At 45.0% G+C, this 20,777-nt stretch overlaps 1 protein-coding gene and 1 long non-coding RNA gene across 3 annotated transcripts in view; one reads left to right on the forward strand and one right to left on the reverse strand.

Annotated features, from left to right (window-relative positions):
* The window catches only part of LOC124087807 (uncharacterized), a 92,474-nt gene extending 78,116 nt beyond the window's left edge, over window positions 1-14,358 (forward strand). The window contains exons 5-6 of the long non-coding RNA XR_006850199.2: window positions 1,461-9,497; window positions 10,496-14,358. This is a non-coding gene — a long non-coding RNA (uncharacterized LOC124087807). The remainder of the gene's footprint in view (window positions 1-1,460; window positions 9,498-10,495) is intronic.
* The window catches only part of Ntrk3 (neurotrophic receptor tyrosine kinase 3), a 389,370-nt gene that overhangs the window by 62,185 nt on the left and 306,408 nt on the right, over window positions 1-20,777 (reverse strand). For both annotated transcript variants that reach the window (XM_046436880.2, XM_046436872.2), the window contains exons 13-15: window positions 15,320-15,450; window positions 7,749-7,921; window positions 3,994-4,237 (exon numbers count right to left, since the gene is read on the reverse strand). In XM_046436880.2, the coding sequence (XP_046292836.1) occupies window positions 3,994-4,237; window positions 7,749-7,921; window positions 15,320-15,450 (548 nt within the window). The remainder of the gene's footprint in view (window positions 1-3,993; window positions 4,238-7,748; window positions 7,922-15,319; window positions 15,451-20,777) is intronic.

Consider the following 20,777-nt stretch of genomic DNA (forward strand, 5'->3'; position numbering starts at 1 on the left):
TACACAGGACAGCAGAGTGAACAGGAAAGCCCACTACCAGAGTAGGATCAGTGCCAATCCTCTCCCATTCCACTCCCCCCGAGATCTCACCAGATCTCAGCACATCATCTCCCAGTCAAAAAAAAAAAAAAAAAAATCTGAAAACATTTCAATTCTGGAATCTCCGCCTCTTCTCCTTCAGGATGCTCAAAACTTTTTTTTTTTTAATTCTAGATTGATCTCCTAGTGTTTAATGAAAGGTATAATGGTACTCAAACCTTGCCCTTATCAAAGCCAGTTTAAGGATAGTCTGGAAGCCCTGAGCCAGGGATCCACAGGAGGAAAAGGCGTCTGTCTTTGGCACCATCTTAAGAAGAGAGAACAAATTGCTCCAGAGCTTTGATGCAGGAATGTTTATTTTCTCCATCTAAATATGTAACAGGAAATTCAACAGTTCACCTTTGTAAATCGTTTGCATACCACTTATGTAGGAGCCAGATGGCGCCTCTTTGTTTTCAGAAATTAAAAATGAAAAAAGGAGAATATAAGGAGGGGCTTATCTCAAGCTCCCCTCCTGCTCCCCTAGGTACACTCTAGAATCCTCGGAGAGCAGGAGAGCACAAAAAGATGCACACACAAACACACACATGTCTGAATTACCTGTTTATCTATATTAGGCATGAGAAATGAAGCAAATTCTTAGGCCCAGTGATCAATGGTAGCAGAGAGGTGAAGCTTGTCCTGGGGTATCTGCTTGCAGACAAAACCCTTCACAGCATTCCTCCATCTGATAAATCACTGTTTCCCTGAGGGTCTCAGCCAGTGCAACTGAACAACAACATCTTACATAAATCACTGGGACATGGCTTTAGCTCTAAGATTCAGAAACAGGAACAGGACCATATAAACACTGACCAAAAGAAGAAGCAAGCACTGATGACCCAGTATGTCTTCATAAGTTGAAATCTTACAAATGAATTTTTCCTGAGGTGGTCAACTTAAAGACCCTACTCCTTTAGGGCAGCTGTGTGATCCCAAATTATTTTTCAGTGGTCAGGAGGTTCCTCTTTCTAACCCAGAAAGTGCATGTGGAAATAAGATTAGCTCCACAGTTTGTTTTGTTTTGCCCTGGGTGTGAGAAGAACTGAGGAAGATAATGAAAACAATAAACTTACCCAGTAAGTATTGAATTACAGGCTCTTTACACAAATGAACTTACTTAACATCAGCATTACTCTATTGAGTAAATATTTTTGTCCTCATTTGAGAAACAGGAAAACTGAACAGAGGTTAGGGCAAAGGCATGCAGGTCACGTGATTGCTAATAACAGTCAAATGTTAGAAAGTGATCACAGGTTAAGATCAGGCCCCAAACCCAAGAATACCCTTGTTGTCCCCAGTGTCTTCCAATAGGAATTATAAGACTTGAGACTGCATTATTATGACCTCAGGCTAATGTACTGCTGCCTTTTGTTTTATAGAAGAGTAGGGAAGGAAGATGAAGTCCACATGAAGATACAGCACAAGCCGCTTGTTGAATGTGGAGAGTATAGTACCTACCCAACACAGTGGAATAAGCAGCTTCCCAATGGTGTGCTGAGTTTTACTGCAATAGCTATCCTTCCTTGTTCCATATGTCCTTGGAAACAAAGGCATACATTTCCAAGCCAGCTGGCCTCAACTAGCAACCTGGCTTAGCACTCATGAAGGAGGAGTTGAAGATACAGCGAGCATAGACATTTCCCATTTATTCTCCCTTCCTTAAATTCACCCTGGCACCCACGGAAATTAGATGGGTTTACTCCTTGAAACTCTCCCAGGAGTAAAGAGCAACGGTTCACAGCTGCTAAAGCAAGGGCAAAGAATTATCATTGGGACTGTGATTTGTTTTATTTGGTTTTTCTTTTTAAACCCAAACAGAGAAATATTAAGTGCAAGCCTAGAAGCAAGTCTGAAGGCTCAGTTTGCACATTCTGGTCAGTCATGGTTTCTTGGTTTCCCAAGACCCTGGTGAAGCCAGCAAAGACCATCTTGGCCTAATTAAATATCTTCCCTGCACAGAAAAAAAAAGTAAAACAGTGAGCCATCCCTTACTTTCATCCACTCCACCATAAATCTGAGCTCAGTCAGACAATCCAGCAAACCCTATTACACAGAGTGGAGAGGCAATTAAATGGTGCCAGTTCTAGCTGGCCTCTAAGAAATCGATGACCCATGGGCCCTCTTAGTAACCACACCAATGCCTCTCTTGAAAATGAGCGGAAAAAATGGTCTAGATACTAAAAAGAGACTCCACTTTGACATTTCCTGGCAGGTCTGCTCTGGCCCAGTGTGTGGTACTTGCTATATTTTGTTCTTTTCTATCTCTGGACACTGGATGGGGCTGGTGGCTACAGAAGCTGCCCAGTGTGCTGTGGACACTCTATTTTCCCCCCATGTGGTCTACTTTGCTCATGATAGTACATCATTTGTCATCCTTTGTACCACATTTTGTAGCCATAAAAAATCATTTCTTAAACATTGCATTTTTCTCTGGATCTTTGCTAAAATGAAGTTCCTTGAGTGGTCCATTTTAATGCCTGAGTGATCATGATTTAGGCAAAGCTACATACATGTGCCAACCCCAAATTCCTAGCCTCCTGGTCCATCAGGCTCAAGCCAATAGGACCATCATATTTGGGGTCATCGACTCATAATACAATCATCCATTCCTTGCAAAAAGATGAGACAAGTAGCTGCCTCTCCTCTTGCTATTGGTTGAATGTTTGTGTTCAAAGTTCAAAGTTAGGTTAAGCCTAACCCTCAACATGATGGTTTGGTGGGGAGGGGTCTTTGAGAGGCAATTAGATCATGAAGATGGAGACTTCAAGAATAAGATTAATGCCTTTATCCAAAAAGACCTCAGAAAGATCCTTTGCACATTTTCTTCCATGTGAGGACCCAGTGAGAAGACAACTATTTATCATAATGTGCCCTCACCAGATATAGAATCTGTAAGAGCCTTGATCTTGGACTTAAAAAATGAGAAATAAATTTTTTGTTGTTGTAACATCCCCAGTTTATGGCTAAGACATCCTTCCGCTTCCAAAACATTATTCTCTCTCTCTTTATACCACCTATCCAAACTACTCCCCTAGTTAATGTCCCCATGCTCCATGTATTAGAGACATCTGCCTCCCAATCAATTTGCAGACATTACTCCATCTCTGGGTTTAAAGTTTCAACCACATTTCCCCTTTCTGAGAAAAGTGACGCTTGTGGTCATTCACCCTTTCCCTGGCAATAATCAAAACCATCCAATGATCCATGGGAAGATTTCCAAAGACTAAGGAGAAAAGTTGTTTCTGGAAGCAAAATAAGATCCTATTAATATGAAGTAGACAACTGTATGCATTCAGGAATCTTTCCTTAAGGTCTAACTTGGCGTCTCTTCAAAGCTGGAAGCTGATAGGATGCTTTCTTTCCTCATCTTTCCAAAACCATTAGGATTATCTGTTCAGCAGTGTATTAACCATTTTTGCTAGTTTTCTTTGGGTTCCACTTTTCATTAAGATCTATCTTTGGAAAGAAGATCATCCTTACATGGTCACAAGATAATTCCAGAGAATAAAATGTGTCATGGTTAAGGCTAGCTTAGGGACTGTGCTGGGAGATGTTAAAGTACAGCACCAAGTTGGAATTACCTGGGTATGGATTTCTGTGTGTGTGTGTGTGTGTGTGTGTGTGTGTTTGTATGAGCATTCATGCATGTAAGAACACAATAATGCCTATGTTATTGCAATGTACAGATACAGTTGAGTCAAATGTCCAAGAGGAAGAGCCAGTTGAGATAATAATAAAAACATATGCCAAGCAACAGGAGTGATCAAAAGATAACTAACTGTTGAGTGTGCATCTGAACACTTGTGTGTATATGCGTGCACCAGAGTGACAGGGTTAATGGACAATGACAAAGACATGTAAGCAAGGTGCTAGCTCTGCTGCTGAGTCCTTCAGCTGGGAGAGTCACCTTACCCTGTAGTAATCGGTGCTGTAGACATCTCTGGACATGCCAAAGTCTCCAATCTTCACCAGCAGGTTGGCTCCAACCAGGCAGTTCCTGGTGGCCAGGTCCCTGTGCACGAAGTGCTGGGAGGCCAAGTACACCATGCCTGAGGCAATCTGACTGGCAATGTGGAGCATTTGAGAGAGCCCCAGCTCGCCCTTGGCTTGGCGTGGCTGCCCATCCACGAGGATCATTGCATCTGGCCCATGGGCCCTGTGAGGAGGTGGGAAGGAAAGAGGGAGCAGAGAGAATTCAGGAGATCAAGGGGAAAGACCTTTTTGGTTCCCAATCCTCTGGAATGCTCCACAGAAATGAGTGAAATTCCCCTTTCCAAACTTCTATACCCTATTTCTACCTACCCCAAAGTACATTAAATGAATATGGGCATGGCTGAAACTCTACAACCAGATTCCCGTCGAAGATGACAGAAGACATACTCACATGGAACTGGGAATAATCCCACTATTTTTAACATCTTACTGCTACAGAGGGGTTCCCCCATGGGATAGATGCTTATTATATAATAATTAATAAAACAACAACTAACTTTTATATAGTCCTTACTATATGCCAAGCACTGTTCTGGTTGTTTTGAATATATTCAATTAATCTGTCTACCCGGACTTTGAAATTAAAAAATTGAGAAATAAAGAAAATGATCAGATCAATCGCCAAAGTTCCAGAGGTCTCAGAATGGCTATCTTGGTAATCAGGAGACAGAATTTAAAGCCAAACCTTGACTTATAAAAGAGCACTTTCAAAGGGAGAAAGGAATTTAAAACACATTCCCAGGTCCCCGCCCACTAGGATTCTGATTGGCTGGGCAGAGCATATTCATTTGCATTTCCCACAATTTCCTGGTGCTGATATAGGCCAGCAGTCTACACCTAGAAACCATAAATAATAGGAAACTCGAGGGTCCTCACTCCTAACCACTCCATCACACTGCTAGCCCTGGGTAACTCAACAACAACAGCAAGGCAAAATGGAGAGACCCTCTGACTCTGCAGCACCTAGAGTACTCCAGCACCCCTTCCATCTCAAATTAGGGCCTGGATTTGTTTTTCTAACATCTCGACTTGTCATATCTGTCATTTTTAGTGCTCACTCTTTTCTCTAGAAAGCCCAATGAGCCATAACCACACCGGGGGCCCTTATTTATGAAGCGGTGGCCCAACGAGCCCTGGTGTACAGCGAGGTCTCAGCCTGTTTTACTGCTTCTCCAGTTTCCATTGAAAGGCACCATTAAATATGAACACTCATTTTATTATCTCCGGTGAGCTCCAACTACCTCACTCCTCAGAAGGAGGGCTGCTGCATCAGCTGGCAAGCCAGGGGGTCACTAGGTAAGCACAACGCCTATCCACCAGGAGGGCACTCTCCAGCCTGCCCCTAAATACCACCAACTTGGAGATATGAGGGCAGGCACGGCCAACCTGGGGTCACGGAGGCTGTGTTTGGGAGAGCAGCAGTAAGTCAGCTCCCAGGAAAGGTTAGTGTGACCTATTGCTAAGAGCTTCTGGCACCAGGGCATTCTGGAGAAGTCTTGACTGAAAGAGCCTAGGGAGACAGATTAATGGCATCTACTGGGAATCTGGTTAGCAGTGGAGGCAAAAGTCCAGATTACATTGCAAAAAAAATTACCCCCAAAACTCTGTTGGGCCTTGACTTTTGGATAGAATCCTCCATGCTGTCTTCAGGAAAGGACTCCAGAGAAAAGACAGAGGCTAAAGAGTATCAGCAAGTCCTTGGAGGAATGTGCTCATTGTCCATGGAGACCAGGAGGTGATCCAGTGCAGAAGCTGCCCCTCACCTTGTGCCTTCCTTTCTACTTCTTTTGATCTGCTTTTACTTTTCTTATTTTCTCCTGCTCCCATTCCGTGCCTTTGCTCTCACTTCTCACTCTTTCCCTCCATTCTGCTCCCTTGTTCTTTCTCTTCCCTTACATTGGGCAGGAGAGGGATACACAGAGACACACAGCCAGGAACACTCTTTAGCCCTGCTGGTGGCACTTCAGACTGAAATACTGGGTCTATGGAGAGGGTGTGGTGGAAAACGGAATATGCCCTCTGACCCCAGAAGAATGAAAGCACAGGGAGAGGGGAACCCTGATTATTGGGAGAGAGTGATTCCTAGATTAGAAACGACCATGATGCGTAGCCATAATAGTAATAGTAGAAATGATAGGAATAATTTTAATAGTAGCAACCATTGGCTGAACACTTAGCTACATGAAAAATCCATCTAGGTATTACATATATATAATCATCACAATACTATGAGTAGTGCAATTTGCTCCACTTTTAATTAACGTGACAAGACGTGAACCCCAGTTTGTTTTATGCTAAGGACTGAGTTCTCCAGGAAAATCCCAGTTTAGGAGGCTTTGGGCATTCTACAGATATTTTTAATTCTCCCAGGGTCTTTTTTTTTTAACCCAGATTATAAAAGAGCCCCAGAGACCCCTTCAGTCCATTACTTGGTACCAACTCTTTGCGTTTCCGCCTCAAAACTATGACACTCTATGGAATGTTGCACTTCAGGGGGATGCTCATCATTTGTCGGTGAGTGGGTTAGAGCCCTGTATACCTTACATTTGAACTCTGGAAGTTTCATTCACAGCCATAAAATTTGATGGAATTCAGCTAGTGGTGAGGCAGAGACCACACCCTAAGTGTCCAGACCTGAGAGTTCAACCTGCTTCTTGGGAAACTGGATTTCACAGTTCCTCACACATGGCTTCCCCCATACCTAGGCACTATGTGTGAGGTGACAGCAATGGAAGGCTGTCACAGGAAAATCTTAGTTCTTTTCTAGTGAGCTGCTGCCTTCCCTAGGGAAAGTGGATTCTTCCCTGCAACTACAGCCTGAACTTCTGACTGGGGTGTCAGTTTCATCCAAAGCTTCTCAAAGTCCAGGTAATCCTTCTCCAGACTTGGAGAAACTCTTCCTAAAAAAATAATTTTATATGTGTGTGTGTGTATGTGTACATATACATATAGAACAATATATATAACAGCACTATCCAATAGAATTTTCAGATAATGGAAATGATCTGCACTGCACTGCTCATTTGGCAGTCACCAGACACATGCGGCTACTGAGCACTAGAAATATGGCCAGTGAGACCAATAACTGAACTTCTAATCTTATTCAACTTTAACTAATGTAAATCCAACTTCAAATAGCCATCTGTGGCTACTGTCATAGACAACACAACTCTAGAATTTACCTGAGGAAAATCTTCCTTTTTTTTTCCAACCATCTCTGTCTTCTGATGAATTTTTAATCTTGCACCCTCCTATTCATCTTCAAGAAGCCTCTGGCAAGAAGGTTTCCAGGAACGCTGCCCAGGATTAGCCTTACTGTGCAAGTGAGATGTGCAAGGCACAAAGGGGACAAGCTATTTGCAGCATTGAGAGAGGGTGGCCCTAGAGTCTTGGAGTTGTAAGTGACCCACTGGACTCTCCTGGGACCCAGTCCAGACTTTTCTTCTCAGCCCACCCTGGAATCAGGAGAAAGAGCATAGGCTTTTTATCTTAGGGACATAGGCCTTAGGCCAGCTGCTAAGGGGATGATGGAGAAGAATGAAAGGGTGCATCTCGTTTCCCAACCTCAGACTTAAGAGTTCAGTGGGGGGAGTGTGACTTCTGACTCTAGAGACAATCTCAGGGGTTGGGGAGTCTTAGAGTCAGTAGAGAGAAAGACAGCAATCCTAGCATACCTGAGGAACTTGTTCAGGTCTCCATGCTTCATGTACTCAAAGACCATGATGAGGGGATCCCCATCACCGCACACCCCATAGAACTTGACAATGTGTTCATGTTGCAGGTTGGTGAGCAGCTCGGCCTCCCTCTGGAAATCCTTTCGGGCAGCCAGGGTGGGGTCCTTCAGGGCCTGCAAATAGTACAGCAGCCTTTAGCAACCAGAGGCAGAGAGCTTTTCCCATGGAGAAACCTGGCACCACACATTGATGGGTTCCCAATAAATGAGATTTTAAATGGAATTTAAAAATGAGGATGCTAAGTCACTCTGTAAAGCACAACCCCACCACATTCAGCATTTTGATCCACATAAAAAAGAGAAACTCACTTTCTGACATCCACATCCCATGTGCTGGCCAGTGATTTTTAAACTGTGTTCAACTCAGAGTCCCTTGGAGTCCTCAGAGGTGAGTGTGAATGACAAGGGAACACGGATGTGAAATGGAAAGCCTGAGAAAGCCCCTGTTCCTAAGGTTTTCTTTAAAGAAATGGTCTCCCTGCTAACACAAACAGTGCAAAAACCACTGCCCCAGTTGCTTTAGCCTTGTAAACCAACACACCCAAAGCCTGCCAGAAATCAGGCAGATGATCTAATAGTTTCCTTGTCTGTTTGAATCCTTAGTTTTCAATGGTGATGGAGTTCTCTATTTGCCGAGGAGAGTAAGCACTTTGGCTTCTAAAAGACACTGAGTTCTCCTACCAACAGTTTGGAGCAAGCCCTGAGGGGTAAGTAGGGTGACAGCCATGGAATGGTAATTAACAGACAGCAGCTTTAGAAGCATCCAGGATCAAGTAGAGAATCACAAAGTCCTAGTACAGGATGAGAAGGTGGACATCTGGTGGCCACCAAGATGCTACAACTCAGCCCTGTGGGGGAGGCAGACCCAGGTAAGAGGGGCAAGTACAGACCAAGCCCTGTCCTGGTCTAGGAAGAGACCCAGGGTGTGAGTTCCCAATGTTGATTTTTTAAGCACCAACAGGAGACCATGTGACCAAAGCTGAAGACTTCAAGTGTATCAGAGGAACCATGGACAGGGCACCACCACCGGGATGAGCAATGCTGGTCAGGATGGCTAAGGCCTGAGCAGGGGACGGTCCCTCTCCCAGAGGAGCAGCCTGCACAGGCACACTTGCACATTTCCCCATCCTCCCCATAAGGTCAGAGGGCAAATGAGGCCAAACATCCACTTCCTTTAACTGACGATGTATGGTGTAAGTATTGGGTGTCTTCCAAAAGCTCATGAGTGAGACAATGCAAGAGGGTTCAGAGGAGAAATGTTTGGGTTGTGAGAGTCTTAACCCAATCAGTGAATTAATCCCCTCATAGGGATTAACTGAGTGGTAACTGAAGGTGGGGAGGCTGTGCCTAGAAGAGGTGGGTTCCTAGGGATGTGCCTTTAGGGTATGTATTCCGTTTCTGGCCAATGAAGTCTCTCTGCTTTCTGGTCATGATAGGAGCTGCTCCCTCCAACACACTCTTCCACCATGATGTTCTGCTTCTCCTCGTGCCCTGAGAAAGGGAGCCATCTGTCTATGGATTGAGACCTCTGAAACCAGAGACCGCAAGTAAACTTGCCTCCTCCACAATTGTTCTGATCAGATCTGTTAGTCACAGCAGCAGCAAAAATGCTAATACAGACAGTTTAGTGACCTCGATAGACACAACAAGACACAATGAGGAAATGAGTGTGGAATTTCCTCACTTTCAGGTTAGTGAACGTTGAGACAGACTAGAGACTGCTTTGCATGCTCTCTGGCAGGCATCTGGCCTGTTCTGGTTATTCAGGCACTTTGACCTCCCCAGTAGATTATGCTAGCCCCCCAGCCAGAGACCTTTCTCCTACCCTGTAGCCCATTAGTTGAACTATACCAGCTGCTTTACATTCTAGCACTATAGTAGTATGAATCTTTTTTTTTTTAATTCATATCTATGTATCTACAGGTAGGCCCATCCAACCTCTCAGTCATTGGCACATATCAGAGATGATGACTGTTATCATGAAAACCTACTACCATCTGCTTATTTGTTCATTTGCAGAAACTGAGGCTAAGCCTGTCTAGGAACCAGCCACATGCAAACATCTTACACAACAGAAACTTAAAATGAACACAAGTCACCCACTGGTGAGCTCCATGGTGCCCCACTAGTCAGTAGCAATACTTCCAGGGCCATCAAAGTGGGTGTGGTCTCTTGTCCAGAGATCAAACCCCATCCCAACTTCAATCAACAGCACCTTGCATCTTTTTTAAAGTCTGAAAGGTTTCTGCAAAAGAATATTTAATTAAACGGTACCACTGCTGACAAAAAAAAAATGTTAAAAGTTATCTGGCTTCACTTGCCCATTTTACAGGTAAGAAAGCTGAGGCCCAGAACAGGGAAGGGGTTCGCCAAAGATCATGAAACCAACAGCTTGGATCTGGAGCCCAGGGTATTTTCCTACCTAGCGCATCTGCTTAAATCAGCTGATCAGATAAATTAGGCACTAAACAGGTCCCCCAGGGAATGAAGGGCCCAGGAGTGAAAAGATGTGTTATCATTGGGGAGAGGATAGAAAAAAGCAGAAGGTATGGATGCCTGCAGAGTGGCTTCACCCAGTGAGGTACAGGCCTATAGGGTAGACCAAGGAGAGAAACAAAGTGTGAGGTTCATTCTGCCCACCCATGGTTGATTTTTATCAGAACTAACTCTATGCACTTTCCCTTCTAGCGTTCGCTGCTTGCTTTGAGTGGTTACTTATGAATAAAGGATGAGGCTTCAAGGCCCACCACAAGCAGAACAAAGACATTTGCAAGCCAGAGAGTCATGGTGCAGCTCCGGGTTGCAGCCCAGAGCTGCATGAGTTGGGGCATGGACACAGGATGACTAAGAGTGATTTATTTATTTTCATGAAGAAGAAGTCAAAAAAAAAAAAAAAAGGAGCCCAGCATGGGTGGGATGGGAGAATATAAAGATTTATGTGAACGCTGGATTTATGAGAGGGAAAAATAGATCAAATTTGGGGCCAGCCAAATGGCCTCTCTCCATCTCTTTAAATCATTCTCTCCCACAGTCTGGATGTCAATGGCAGCCATGGGATATTTCCGTTCTCAGCTCTCCAGCAGTACCAGCCAGTGTCCCCCAGGCTGGCACCACACACTGCATGGCAGATGAGTTCCTCCTCGGAGAGATGGAGCACAAAGCAACAGCTGTCTCTTCCAGTCTTCCGTGCCCTTTTCTCTGCCTTCACATGGGGTTTTCCAGCAAAATGGGTCACTGGTCAGTGGCAAGGGAGAGAACTGGTGTTTATCATCACCATCAACCATTGATGCAGTGAGAGAGTCTTGCCAAGAGGGTCTTGAAGCCAGGGAGGCTCCGGCGAGGTCCTTTGAGCAATATCCAAAAGCAAAGAGAAGAACTGGAGTTTGCCTTCTTTATCTCCTTCTTTTTCCTCCAAAGTTTGGGGACATTTCTCTTTCTGCTCTTTCCCTCCATGTGCATCAGATCTCAGGAGCATGTGCTGCCCAGGGGAGGGTTTCAGCTGGGCTGCTCAGCAGGATGGGAGGCAGCAGGCTAGGGGATCAGAGCCCTGGCTGCTCAGTAGCTCCCAGCACCTTCAGAGCCACTTGAAATCTTCATCTTGTCCAGCCTAAGGGATCTGCTGCCTTCCATTTTTCTTTTATTTTGTTGGGAGAAGCTATTTGTATGGATACTCGGTTTCAGATATCATTAATGTCCTGAAACCCATTTTATTATACACAGAGGGTTTTTGTAAACATTCAACCCCTCACTGCCCACCCCCCACCCCCGTGTCTGTCTCTCTCTCTCTCTCTCTCTCTCTCTCTCTCTCTCTCTCTCTCTCTCCCCCTTTTAACTATGATAATTACTTTTCTTTTAGTTCCTCAAAAGCCATTGTCTTGTCCCCTTGGTAAGATTTGCACATTTACCAGGGAGGAGGATTGGTAGTTACCATATTTACCTATTTAAGCATTCCTCTCTCATCTCTTCTGGCTTAAAACTGGCCATTGGCTTCCCATTGGTTTTAGGATAAAATCCAAACTCCGTAACATAGTCTTGGACTCTAAATGTCTGGCCTCCTCATTTCTCTCCACCCCTCATTCATTACACTTCAATATCACTGGCTTTTCTCTATATTTACACTTTATGTTTTAATGTGCCTCAGGTCCTTTGCAATTGCTATTCTTTTGTTGGGAAAAATTCATAAGTATGCTATATCTTTATGACTGGCCATATTAGCCAGCACCACCCATAACCTCTGCAGAACATATTGACTGGTGCCCATGAGCCCCTTAATGCTCACTGATAATTGAATACTCAGAAAGGTACTTCTCTGCCAGAGAGGAGTTTACCAAGAGTTGGCTATGATTGCCACCAAATTCATCCATGATAGTTAAACCTGTTAAAATAATCATGTGATACAATGAAGAAACCACTTAAATAGGAGTGCAGAGTGGGAAGTTTTTATGGAAGCTAGGGTGAATGCTTTGGAAAGACCTGAAAAAGGTCACCGAGTCAAAGCATTCTTAGGAGGGGAGGGGAAACCTGCTAGATTTTTTTAGAAAATAATACAGATCTGAGATTCTGCCCTCAGCTTGTTTTACAAATATTTTATATGACTGTTTCAATTTAAAGCAACCAACACTAGAAATCATGAACACCCCAAACAAAAACAAAATAACCCTCCGAACTAAAAGGGACCCAAAAGCTGAAGTTCAGACATATTGAAAGAAACATAATACTAAATCCAAATGACTAAAATTGTCAATAACCAGAACATGAATTTCCTGCAGAGCAGGCTCATAAAGCTTTTTAAACAAGTAAATGCTCCAAGAGAATGAAAAAAATAATTATTTTTCAGTAAGAAAGCATGCAGTCAGAACAGGGATATAAAAAATTAACAAAATATTAAGGGCCAATTAGATGTCTTAGAAATAAACTACGTGGTCATTAAGGTTAAAACAAAACCCTCCACAGACAGGAAAAACTCTAGACCAGAAAAAACCACAAGAAGTGTTTATGAATCTGAAGAGTACTGAGGTTCACTCAGGACAGGACACAGAATGACAGAGAAAGAAAATAAGAAAAGCAGAAAGACCCCATTCACCATCTGCAAGGAAGGGGTTTTTCTGGGTTTGAATGCCCTGTAAGAGCTTGCTTGCCAAATGACTATTTAAAAGTGGCATAACCAACTTCAAAACTCTGTGGATCCCATGACACATAGACCCCAACTTAGGATGCTTCAGCTTAAAATGTTTTGACTTCACACTGGTTGAAGGGATATGAATTCAGTAGACGCCTTCCTTTGTATTTTGATCATTTCCCTGGCTAGCAAACGGGGTCCAATCTCTCATGGTGCTGGGCAGCAGCAGCAAACCACAGCTCCCAGGCAGCCACAGAATCACCAGGGCAAACGGTACTCTTCAGGGTACTATGTGGCTAAGCTTGGATGTTCAGTGGGTTCAGTGAATTCAATTTGACTTATGATCTTTTCAACCTTACTTATCAGTTTATCGGAGCGCAGCTCCATCATAAGCTGAGAAGCATCTGTATTTTAACATCACACACGCACCACAAGTACAGGCAAATTGTGTCTGTCTTATCCTGCTCTCCATTTCTTTCATAGGTACTCATCTTGGCTTCCCAGCAGGCTGCAAACACCTTAAAAATATTTGTTTCCATCAGAGCAACTGCTGGAGGAAAAAAAAAAAAAACTTGCCCTTTGATTTAAAACCATGATTTTGAACAAACCTAATCTTGGGTTATACTTGCAAGTGTTTTCCAGAAGTGCAAAATTACCCTATATCAAGACGGGAACAAACTCAAGAGGAAGGGGCCTGCAAATAGGAGGAAGATCTAAAAAGAACAGAGAGCAGGAAAGGCCAATTCTCAGGGGCACTCTGGAGGAGATAGGCATGTCCTTCAGGGCTGCTCGCTGGGCGGATCCACTAGGTGGCCAATGGAGTAAAATTCCAGAGTGCTTATGTTCGTGAGGATCCCAGACCCAAGGAGAGAAGGAAACCCCTTTAAAAGGATGGAAGCAGCGGGGCTGTGGCTGGGGCTCAGTGGCAGAGCGCTTGCCTAGCATGTGTGAGGCACTAGGTTCAATCCTTAGCACCACGTAAAAATAAACAAATAAAATAAAGGCATGCTGTCCATACACAACTACCCCCACTCCATTTTTTTTTTTTAAAGATGCAGACAGAAACACATTATTTGCATTACCTAGTCTGGGTGCTGCCCCTTGATGCCACACTACTCAGGGGAAACTTTCTCAGGGTTCTGGCCATCATTTTATTACCTGCTCAAAGTGCAAAACTGTTCAGTTCATGTACCAGTCAGTCCCCACATGGATGCATGACCACCCAGTGGATTAGTGTCATTCTGGACATTAAAAGTGCAAGGACAGTGCCAATTCTACATTTAGGGACATAATTAGAAACCTTTCCATATCCCTGGTCCAAGCTGCTGAAAGATACACCAGCTCATCTGACCATCTCATGTCAATGCAGACATACAGAGCAAGTTTATACACAGGATGTATAGTAATAATAAGCATCAGCCTTTTATGAGGCAAAACTCTCATTCTTTCTTTCTTCCTTTTTTTCTAGAATACAGAATAGAGGTCAGCAATCTACTTCTGTTTTGTTAAAAGAATTATTGGAAAGCATTCACTCTTCTTGATTAAAGTATTATTTGTTTGTTTATTTGTTTTGGTACTAAGCATTGGTCTAGAGAGAGGCTCCTCCATGGAGTAAGGGTGGAGGAGGGTAGTGGTAGTAGCCAAGCCTCTTCTCCATACCAGGCAGCTCCAACTGCATATCTGCCCAGTGTCTCAGCAGCACAAAGCCCTGTGGTTAATGGACCCACCCAGCAGCTTCCAGGAGCAAGTTACCCACAGTCACCTGACCCTTGGAGTCTAAACATGGACCCCGTGGCAGGAATTTAAGAATTCCTGGGCTGGGGTTGTGGCTCCGTGGTAGAGTGCTTGCTAGCATGTGTGAGGCACTGGGTTCGATCCCCTGCACCACATAAAAATAAACAATAACAAAAAAATAAAGGTATTGTGTCCATATACAACTAAAATATATATATAAAGAATTCCTGTATACCTGACTGCCCCACTCCTGCTATCTGATACCCTTGAGCAATGGCTCCCCAGGCCTCCTTGAGCAGCCCACCCTTCATCCAGCTTTGCTCTTGAAAAGGTTGAGTGACTTTCCATGTACAGATGATTCATCCTACAGAGCCACTGGGGCAGGAGATCCAGGACCTGCAGAACTAACTCAGCACCTTCCATCAGCATAACTTGTTCTCCAGGCAAAGCCCCCTTTGAATTCCACAGCCTTTGACCTCAGAAGCCAAAGGAAGTTGGTTTATGTCCAATGGAAAAGTCACTGCCCCTGTCACACGTTCCCTGAATACATCTGAGAATCTAGCACCATCTTCTCTGGTGGAGAATGGGTGAGCCTCTTCCTCTGCCTCCCTGGGCCTCAGCCAGCCCTCTCCCTGGTGCCCACATGCTCCAGAATTTACCTTCACTGCCACCAGCATCTTGTCCTTGGTTGGGCTGAGGTTGTAGCACTCAGCCAGGAAGACCTTCCCAAAGGCTCCCTCGCCCAGTTCTCGCTTCAACACTATGTCCCTTCGCTTGATGTGCTGCACATCTGCAGAGGGGAACAGAGAGGAGGCAGAAAAGTCAGTCTTTGGTGTTTGTCCAGACAACAAGGGATATGGGGCGCTTCCAAGTCCACAGTCGGGAAAAAACAAACTCTAGCACCCTGATTAAAGCATGGAAACTGGCTTTGCTTTGGAGTTGCAGAGTGTGACTCCAAATTAAATCTCAGCTCTGTCCCTGACTAGCCACTATCCTCTCTAAACAGTGCTTTTTCAGTGGAAAACCGCCCACAGTAGTTAGTGCCCAGGAATCTGGTGTTACTTAGCAATAGTTGTTGGAGAGGGGATACAGCAGTCTCTAGTTATCCTGCACGTGGTTCCCCGGGATCTTGTTAAAATGCAGATTCTGATTCAGTAGGTCTAGAAGTCCAACATTCCAGTTGATGGCAAAGTACTTTCAGTAGGGTTCAGAATCACATTTGAATCCTAGTTCCATCCCCTTGCAGGTTTTTCTGAGTTGGGAAAAGTTATTTAATCACAGAGCCTCAATTTCCTCATCTGCAATATGAGATTAACAACAAAGGATGAGAATCCATATAAAGAGCTTGGCCCAAAGCCTGGGACAAACTAAATTGTATATATGTGTGCATATACACATGTGTCCGCGTGCACACACACACACACCCCCATATACTGGTTCTTTTTGTAACAATGGCCACAGTGACCCCAGCATAACAGCGCCTGGGTCATGATAGAAACTACTCATGGACAGCTAAAACCATTTCAAAAAAACCTTCCGTTGGCCCATCCTTCTCCTCCGAGAGAAAGGACACTGAAATTACAAGTGGCCAATTCAGAGACAGCCCCAGAGTGAGGGCCTGTGCAGAGAGAGGGGTTGCCATTCCCTCTGCTAATTTAGCCACCTAATTTTAATTAGGTTCTCCTGTCTGCCAGGAGAAAGCAGAGCTGTGACCTCAGCCCTCCCACCTCTTTGGAAAGAATGCTACCAAGGAATTGTACAAGCAGTGGACTGGCGCTGAAAGGAGCCAGCTCGAGATTACTCACTGACCTTTACATTAATTGTTCAACAGGCAGAAGCCCATTAAATACCTGTATTAACATTATGAAGAGCATCGCAGAGCCAGGAAAGAGGATTGTCTCCAATGACCTTGTCGAAAATAAAAGCTGAAGGGGGAGGACCTTGGCAGACTGTCCTCAGAAGTGAGGAGCCTGTGACAGGGACGGAGGGACATGGCTAGAAGGCTTCGGTTAGTGTCTTGGTGTGTATGGGGATTTCTTTCAGAATAGACTACACAAAACATTGTTTTTCCCTATTAAGGCTCTTGATATCTCACAGTATCCTAGACGGTCCGCCTTGTGAGGATTTGTGGGAGGAAACCATGGCCCTGATTTCTAAAGCGGCTGCCCCACCCTGCCAAGCTATGTCTCAGCCTTTACAAGTAGGGAATTAAAAATCAGTTGCCTTCTTCACTCTCTCAGCCTCTGCTTCCCAGTCTCTGAGAAGGGTATTTGGAGGCCTTGAGGGGAAAGCTAAAGAGTTCCCCACTAAGAGAAAATTGGAGGTCAGGACCTCTCTTGGGAGGCCATCTGCTCATTGCTGCCTAATGATTCCCAGGTGATTAACAATGACGCACAGGTTCCTGCAAGGGGAATGGAGATGGGGCTGGTAAAGGCAGCTCTTCAGTGCCAAGCCCCAGCCTCTAAATGCTCAGGAATTGGTAAGGCCTGGGGAGCTAGAGGCACTTGATTTAAGATCTGGAACCTCCAAAGCTAGTTATTTTACAGAACACCTTGGATTTCATATTTCTCATCTGTAAAATGGGTTTGGGGGATAATACAAGTTCTTCCTCGCTATTCCCTACGAAAGTCTGTAAATGTTTAATTCGTCCAAAATGTAGGTGTTGTAAAACAGTATTTGGATCACGCTGTTATCAATTTCATAGGAAAATGAAGGCCAAGTCTGGTTCTCACCTGGTGGCTGAGGTGGGCTTGGAATCCAGAGCATAATAAGGACATGAGAGAACAGTCATGTCACTTAGGGAAGAACACCTTCTCTGGCCCAGACCCCACTCTCCCTCTGCATTACAATAGAAGAATGCTTCTCAAACTGGAACCTGCACCAGACTCGCCTAGAGAGTTTGTTTAAACAGATTGCTGGGCTTCTCTCCTCCAAGGTCCCAACTGAGCAGGTCCAAGTCAGGGCCTGAGAATATACATTTCTAAGTTGTTGATACCACTGGAACAGAACTGTTGGAACAGGACATTTTTGTAAGGTGAGGGAATTAGCCAGTTGGAAAAAAAAATCTGTTCACCTTGACTGCTTGAATTTAACCAGTCCCATGCCTAAAAGACATTAAGTTATGCCCCACCTCCAGAAGACCAGGAAGCCCTCCCAGACTCTGGACTTACCTCGTCTTCTCCTCCCCTCCCTAGCTGTGTAGACTAGGCTGAGCCATCTCCTCCCAGAGCCTGAACTGCCCATCAGTGCAATAGAAATCATGCCTCTCTTGTGTTCTAGAAATGTCTCCAGAAAGGCAAAAGCAACATAATGCATTTTTCTGGGTGCCTAAGTCCAACTCTGAGCTGGAGGTCCACACTAGTTTCATCAGGGGTTCTCGTTCTCAGCTACAATGAGTGTAAAATGAGAATAGAGGCGCTTTACCAAGAGCAGGACTCTGGTTTTCATCTGCAGTACCTGGGTCACATCAAAGAACCCTGCCTCCTCCCCTCCCTCCCTGCACAGCAAGATTCACAGGCCCTGAAAGATTCAGCCAAGCCAAGTGGTAGCCGCATAGAGGGAGTGATTTCCCAACCCTTCCTCAACATCCAGAGAATTGAGAGCCTGGCAACAGCTGCAAACCCCCTGCTGTTGGAGGCAGAGGCTCAGACAGCTGTGGACCTTGAACATAGCAGGAGGCAGGTGACCACATTTTGGGAAACTTGTCTGCTCTCTGTAAGCACATGAAAAAGGCTGGGGTGGAAGCCTACCCTGGGCCAAAGTATCTTCCCCCAATATGTAAATGAATCATTCTCAGGGGCTCAGTACAAAATAGTGTTGGTTCATTCCAGTTGTCTTCCAAGTATAGGGACTTTGACTTTGAAATCAATACCTGGGCTTGGCCATGGGTGGGATGGTGAGAGCTGGGAAAGGGTAGACAAAGGAAGAGAAAGAAAAACAGATTCCATTTCACCTTAAATCCTCCTCCAGGAGAGAACTTCTTCCAGGTCATGGGGAGAAGAGGCTCCACGAGGTAACCAGGGAGATTTGGCAAAGAAAAGCTGGATTGGGGCCAAATGCACAGGGCAAATCACTTGCACATGAAAAAGCCCATGTACCAATGAGATTCTAGACTCCAAAACACCAGGGCACTAACTGCTTTCCTGGAACCCACCAAGGAAGAAGCAGGGCCAAGGGATTGATGGGCACCAAATCGTGCAATGTGCTCAAGGCTGGTTCTCATAATGATCTTGAGAGACAGTGTTATAGGACCCCTTTCACAGATGAGAAAATGAGGGTAGGATTTAACCTTCCAAATTCACAAAGGTAAAAACTGACCAAGGACTCTCTCTTCTTTCTATGACCAGTTATTTCCTTTACATTAGGCTGCTTCTACTCTGTCCTTCCTGACTTTATAGCCACTCAATTAGACCTATCCACAGATGCCCAAAATTCTACCTTCCACCATCTTCCACTCCTAACCCGCTTTCTCTGACCCGGTTCATCTTGGGACTGTATTACAGCATCTTCCCAAGGGAAAGGGCAGCCACTCCCCCCCACCCCCCGCCCCCGGAGGCCACTCACAGCACATGAGGCTCTGGGGAGAAGGGAATGGATGCTCTGCCAGGCTCTAGGGAACGGCTGGAGTGAACCACTTCGTTTCTGACGTCCACACATCTATTTGGGTTCCTGCCACACTTATTTTTAGCTCACACCGTGCTTCTCAGAGCTGCCTCTGGTGAAGCCATCTGACCCTCATGCCGAAAAGTGATGGATTTTCCTGGGAGGAGAGGGCATCAATCTCTTTTTACTGCCTGGTTGGCTGGCCCAGCAAGTCTGGGTCACAAGGCTCAGACGTCGGGATGCAGGAAGGGGAGGAGGAGAGAGGGGAGACACAGCCCAGGCCGTGGGAAGACCTCCCAATCTCCACTAAGGAAGGCGCTGTTGGAGAGAATAAGGAGTTGGTGTATAATGGGAAGGGATCTTTAAGAAATGAAAAGGGTTCCTGAGACCTTTTGCCCTGGCTCTTCCTGAATTCCTTTTTGCAAGAGAGCCACTAACTGAGTTCCACCAAAGGAAGCCACCTGTAGATCCTCTCCTTCCCACAGGACCACTGGTTCATCGGACACAAATACAGTGTGAGGATTTCTGCATTGTGGTTTCAGCTCCAAGAATTCTTCCTCTGTAGTGGGGACCAAGATAACTATTCCATATGTGTGGGATTCACTTCTGGGAGGTCTTCCAGACCTTGCAGCAAGCTTGACCTAAAGCAAAAGCTCTTATCCTGCAAGTCACTGGCACCTCTGTACAGAAGACCACAGAACCCTAGGAGGCTAGTGGGCAGACAAGGGTTGTACCTCACCCTGCCTGTGCTCACTGGGGCTGCCAGGAGGCTGCATCCTGGGTTTGGGGGCTGAGGGAGACTTTCCTACAGCATCTGCTGAGACATGCATAGGTACCCTGGATAGTTTGTGTGGTACAGCTGGATACAGAGGTGACTACTGTCAATTGCATCTCTGTTCTGGGGGAAAGGGAGGCAGGAAAGATAGTCGTAAACTGCTCAGCCTTGCTGACCATGGATGAAAGGGAACAAAACCCCACATAATATGGAACTGCTGAAAGAGTGAGGATTTGGAGAGTGGGAAGACCAGGTCTGTATTGAAATCCTGATCTTGTCTCTTACTCTTTGTGTCCTACGCTCTCCAAGCCTCTAGTTCCTTATCTGTAAAACGGAAACACAGATATTGATTTAGCAGCACTGCACCTTTAAGAGGGCTGATTTAAAGCTTTTAGATAACAGGGATGATCAGAAATATCTGTAATATAGCTGATATCTAGCAAATATGATTCCTTCCCTTTTTGTAAGACTTTCATTTTAAGAATGAAAATCAACCTATCTGCAAACAAAACAGCAGCTTGGAAAGAAACTTCGGAAAGATGGTGGTTTTTCTCTGGAAATAAAATGGCCTGTGGCTGCTCAGGGGTGAGGCAGCAAAGGACTCAAGGTCACCAGCAGTCTGCCCAAGCCCTCCACCATGATGTCTGACTTGCGGCTGCTTCAGAGTCCAAAATAGTTTGTGGGAGGAGGTTGGTTAGACAATGGAATGAAGACATCACAATGTAGAGACAGCCACCTAC

Source organism: Marmota monax, unplaced genomic scaffold (genome assembly GCF_021218885.2).
Source record: "Marmota monax isolate L192 unplaced genomic scaffold, Marmota_monax_Labrador192_F-V1.1 WCK01_AAM20220418_F8-fsc00005, whole genome shotgun sequence".
Lineage (NCBI taxonomy): Eukaryota > Metazoa > Chordata > Mammalia > Rodentia > Sciuridae > Marmota > Marmota monax.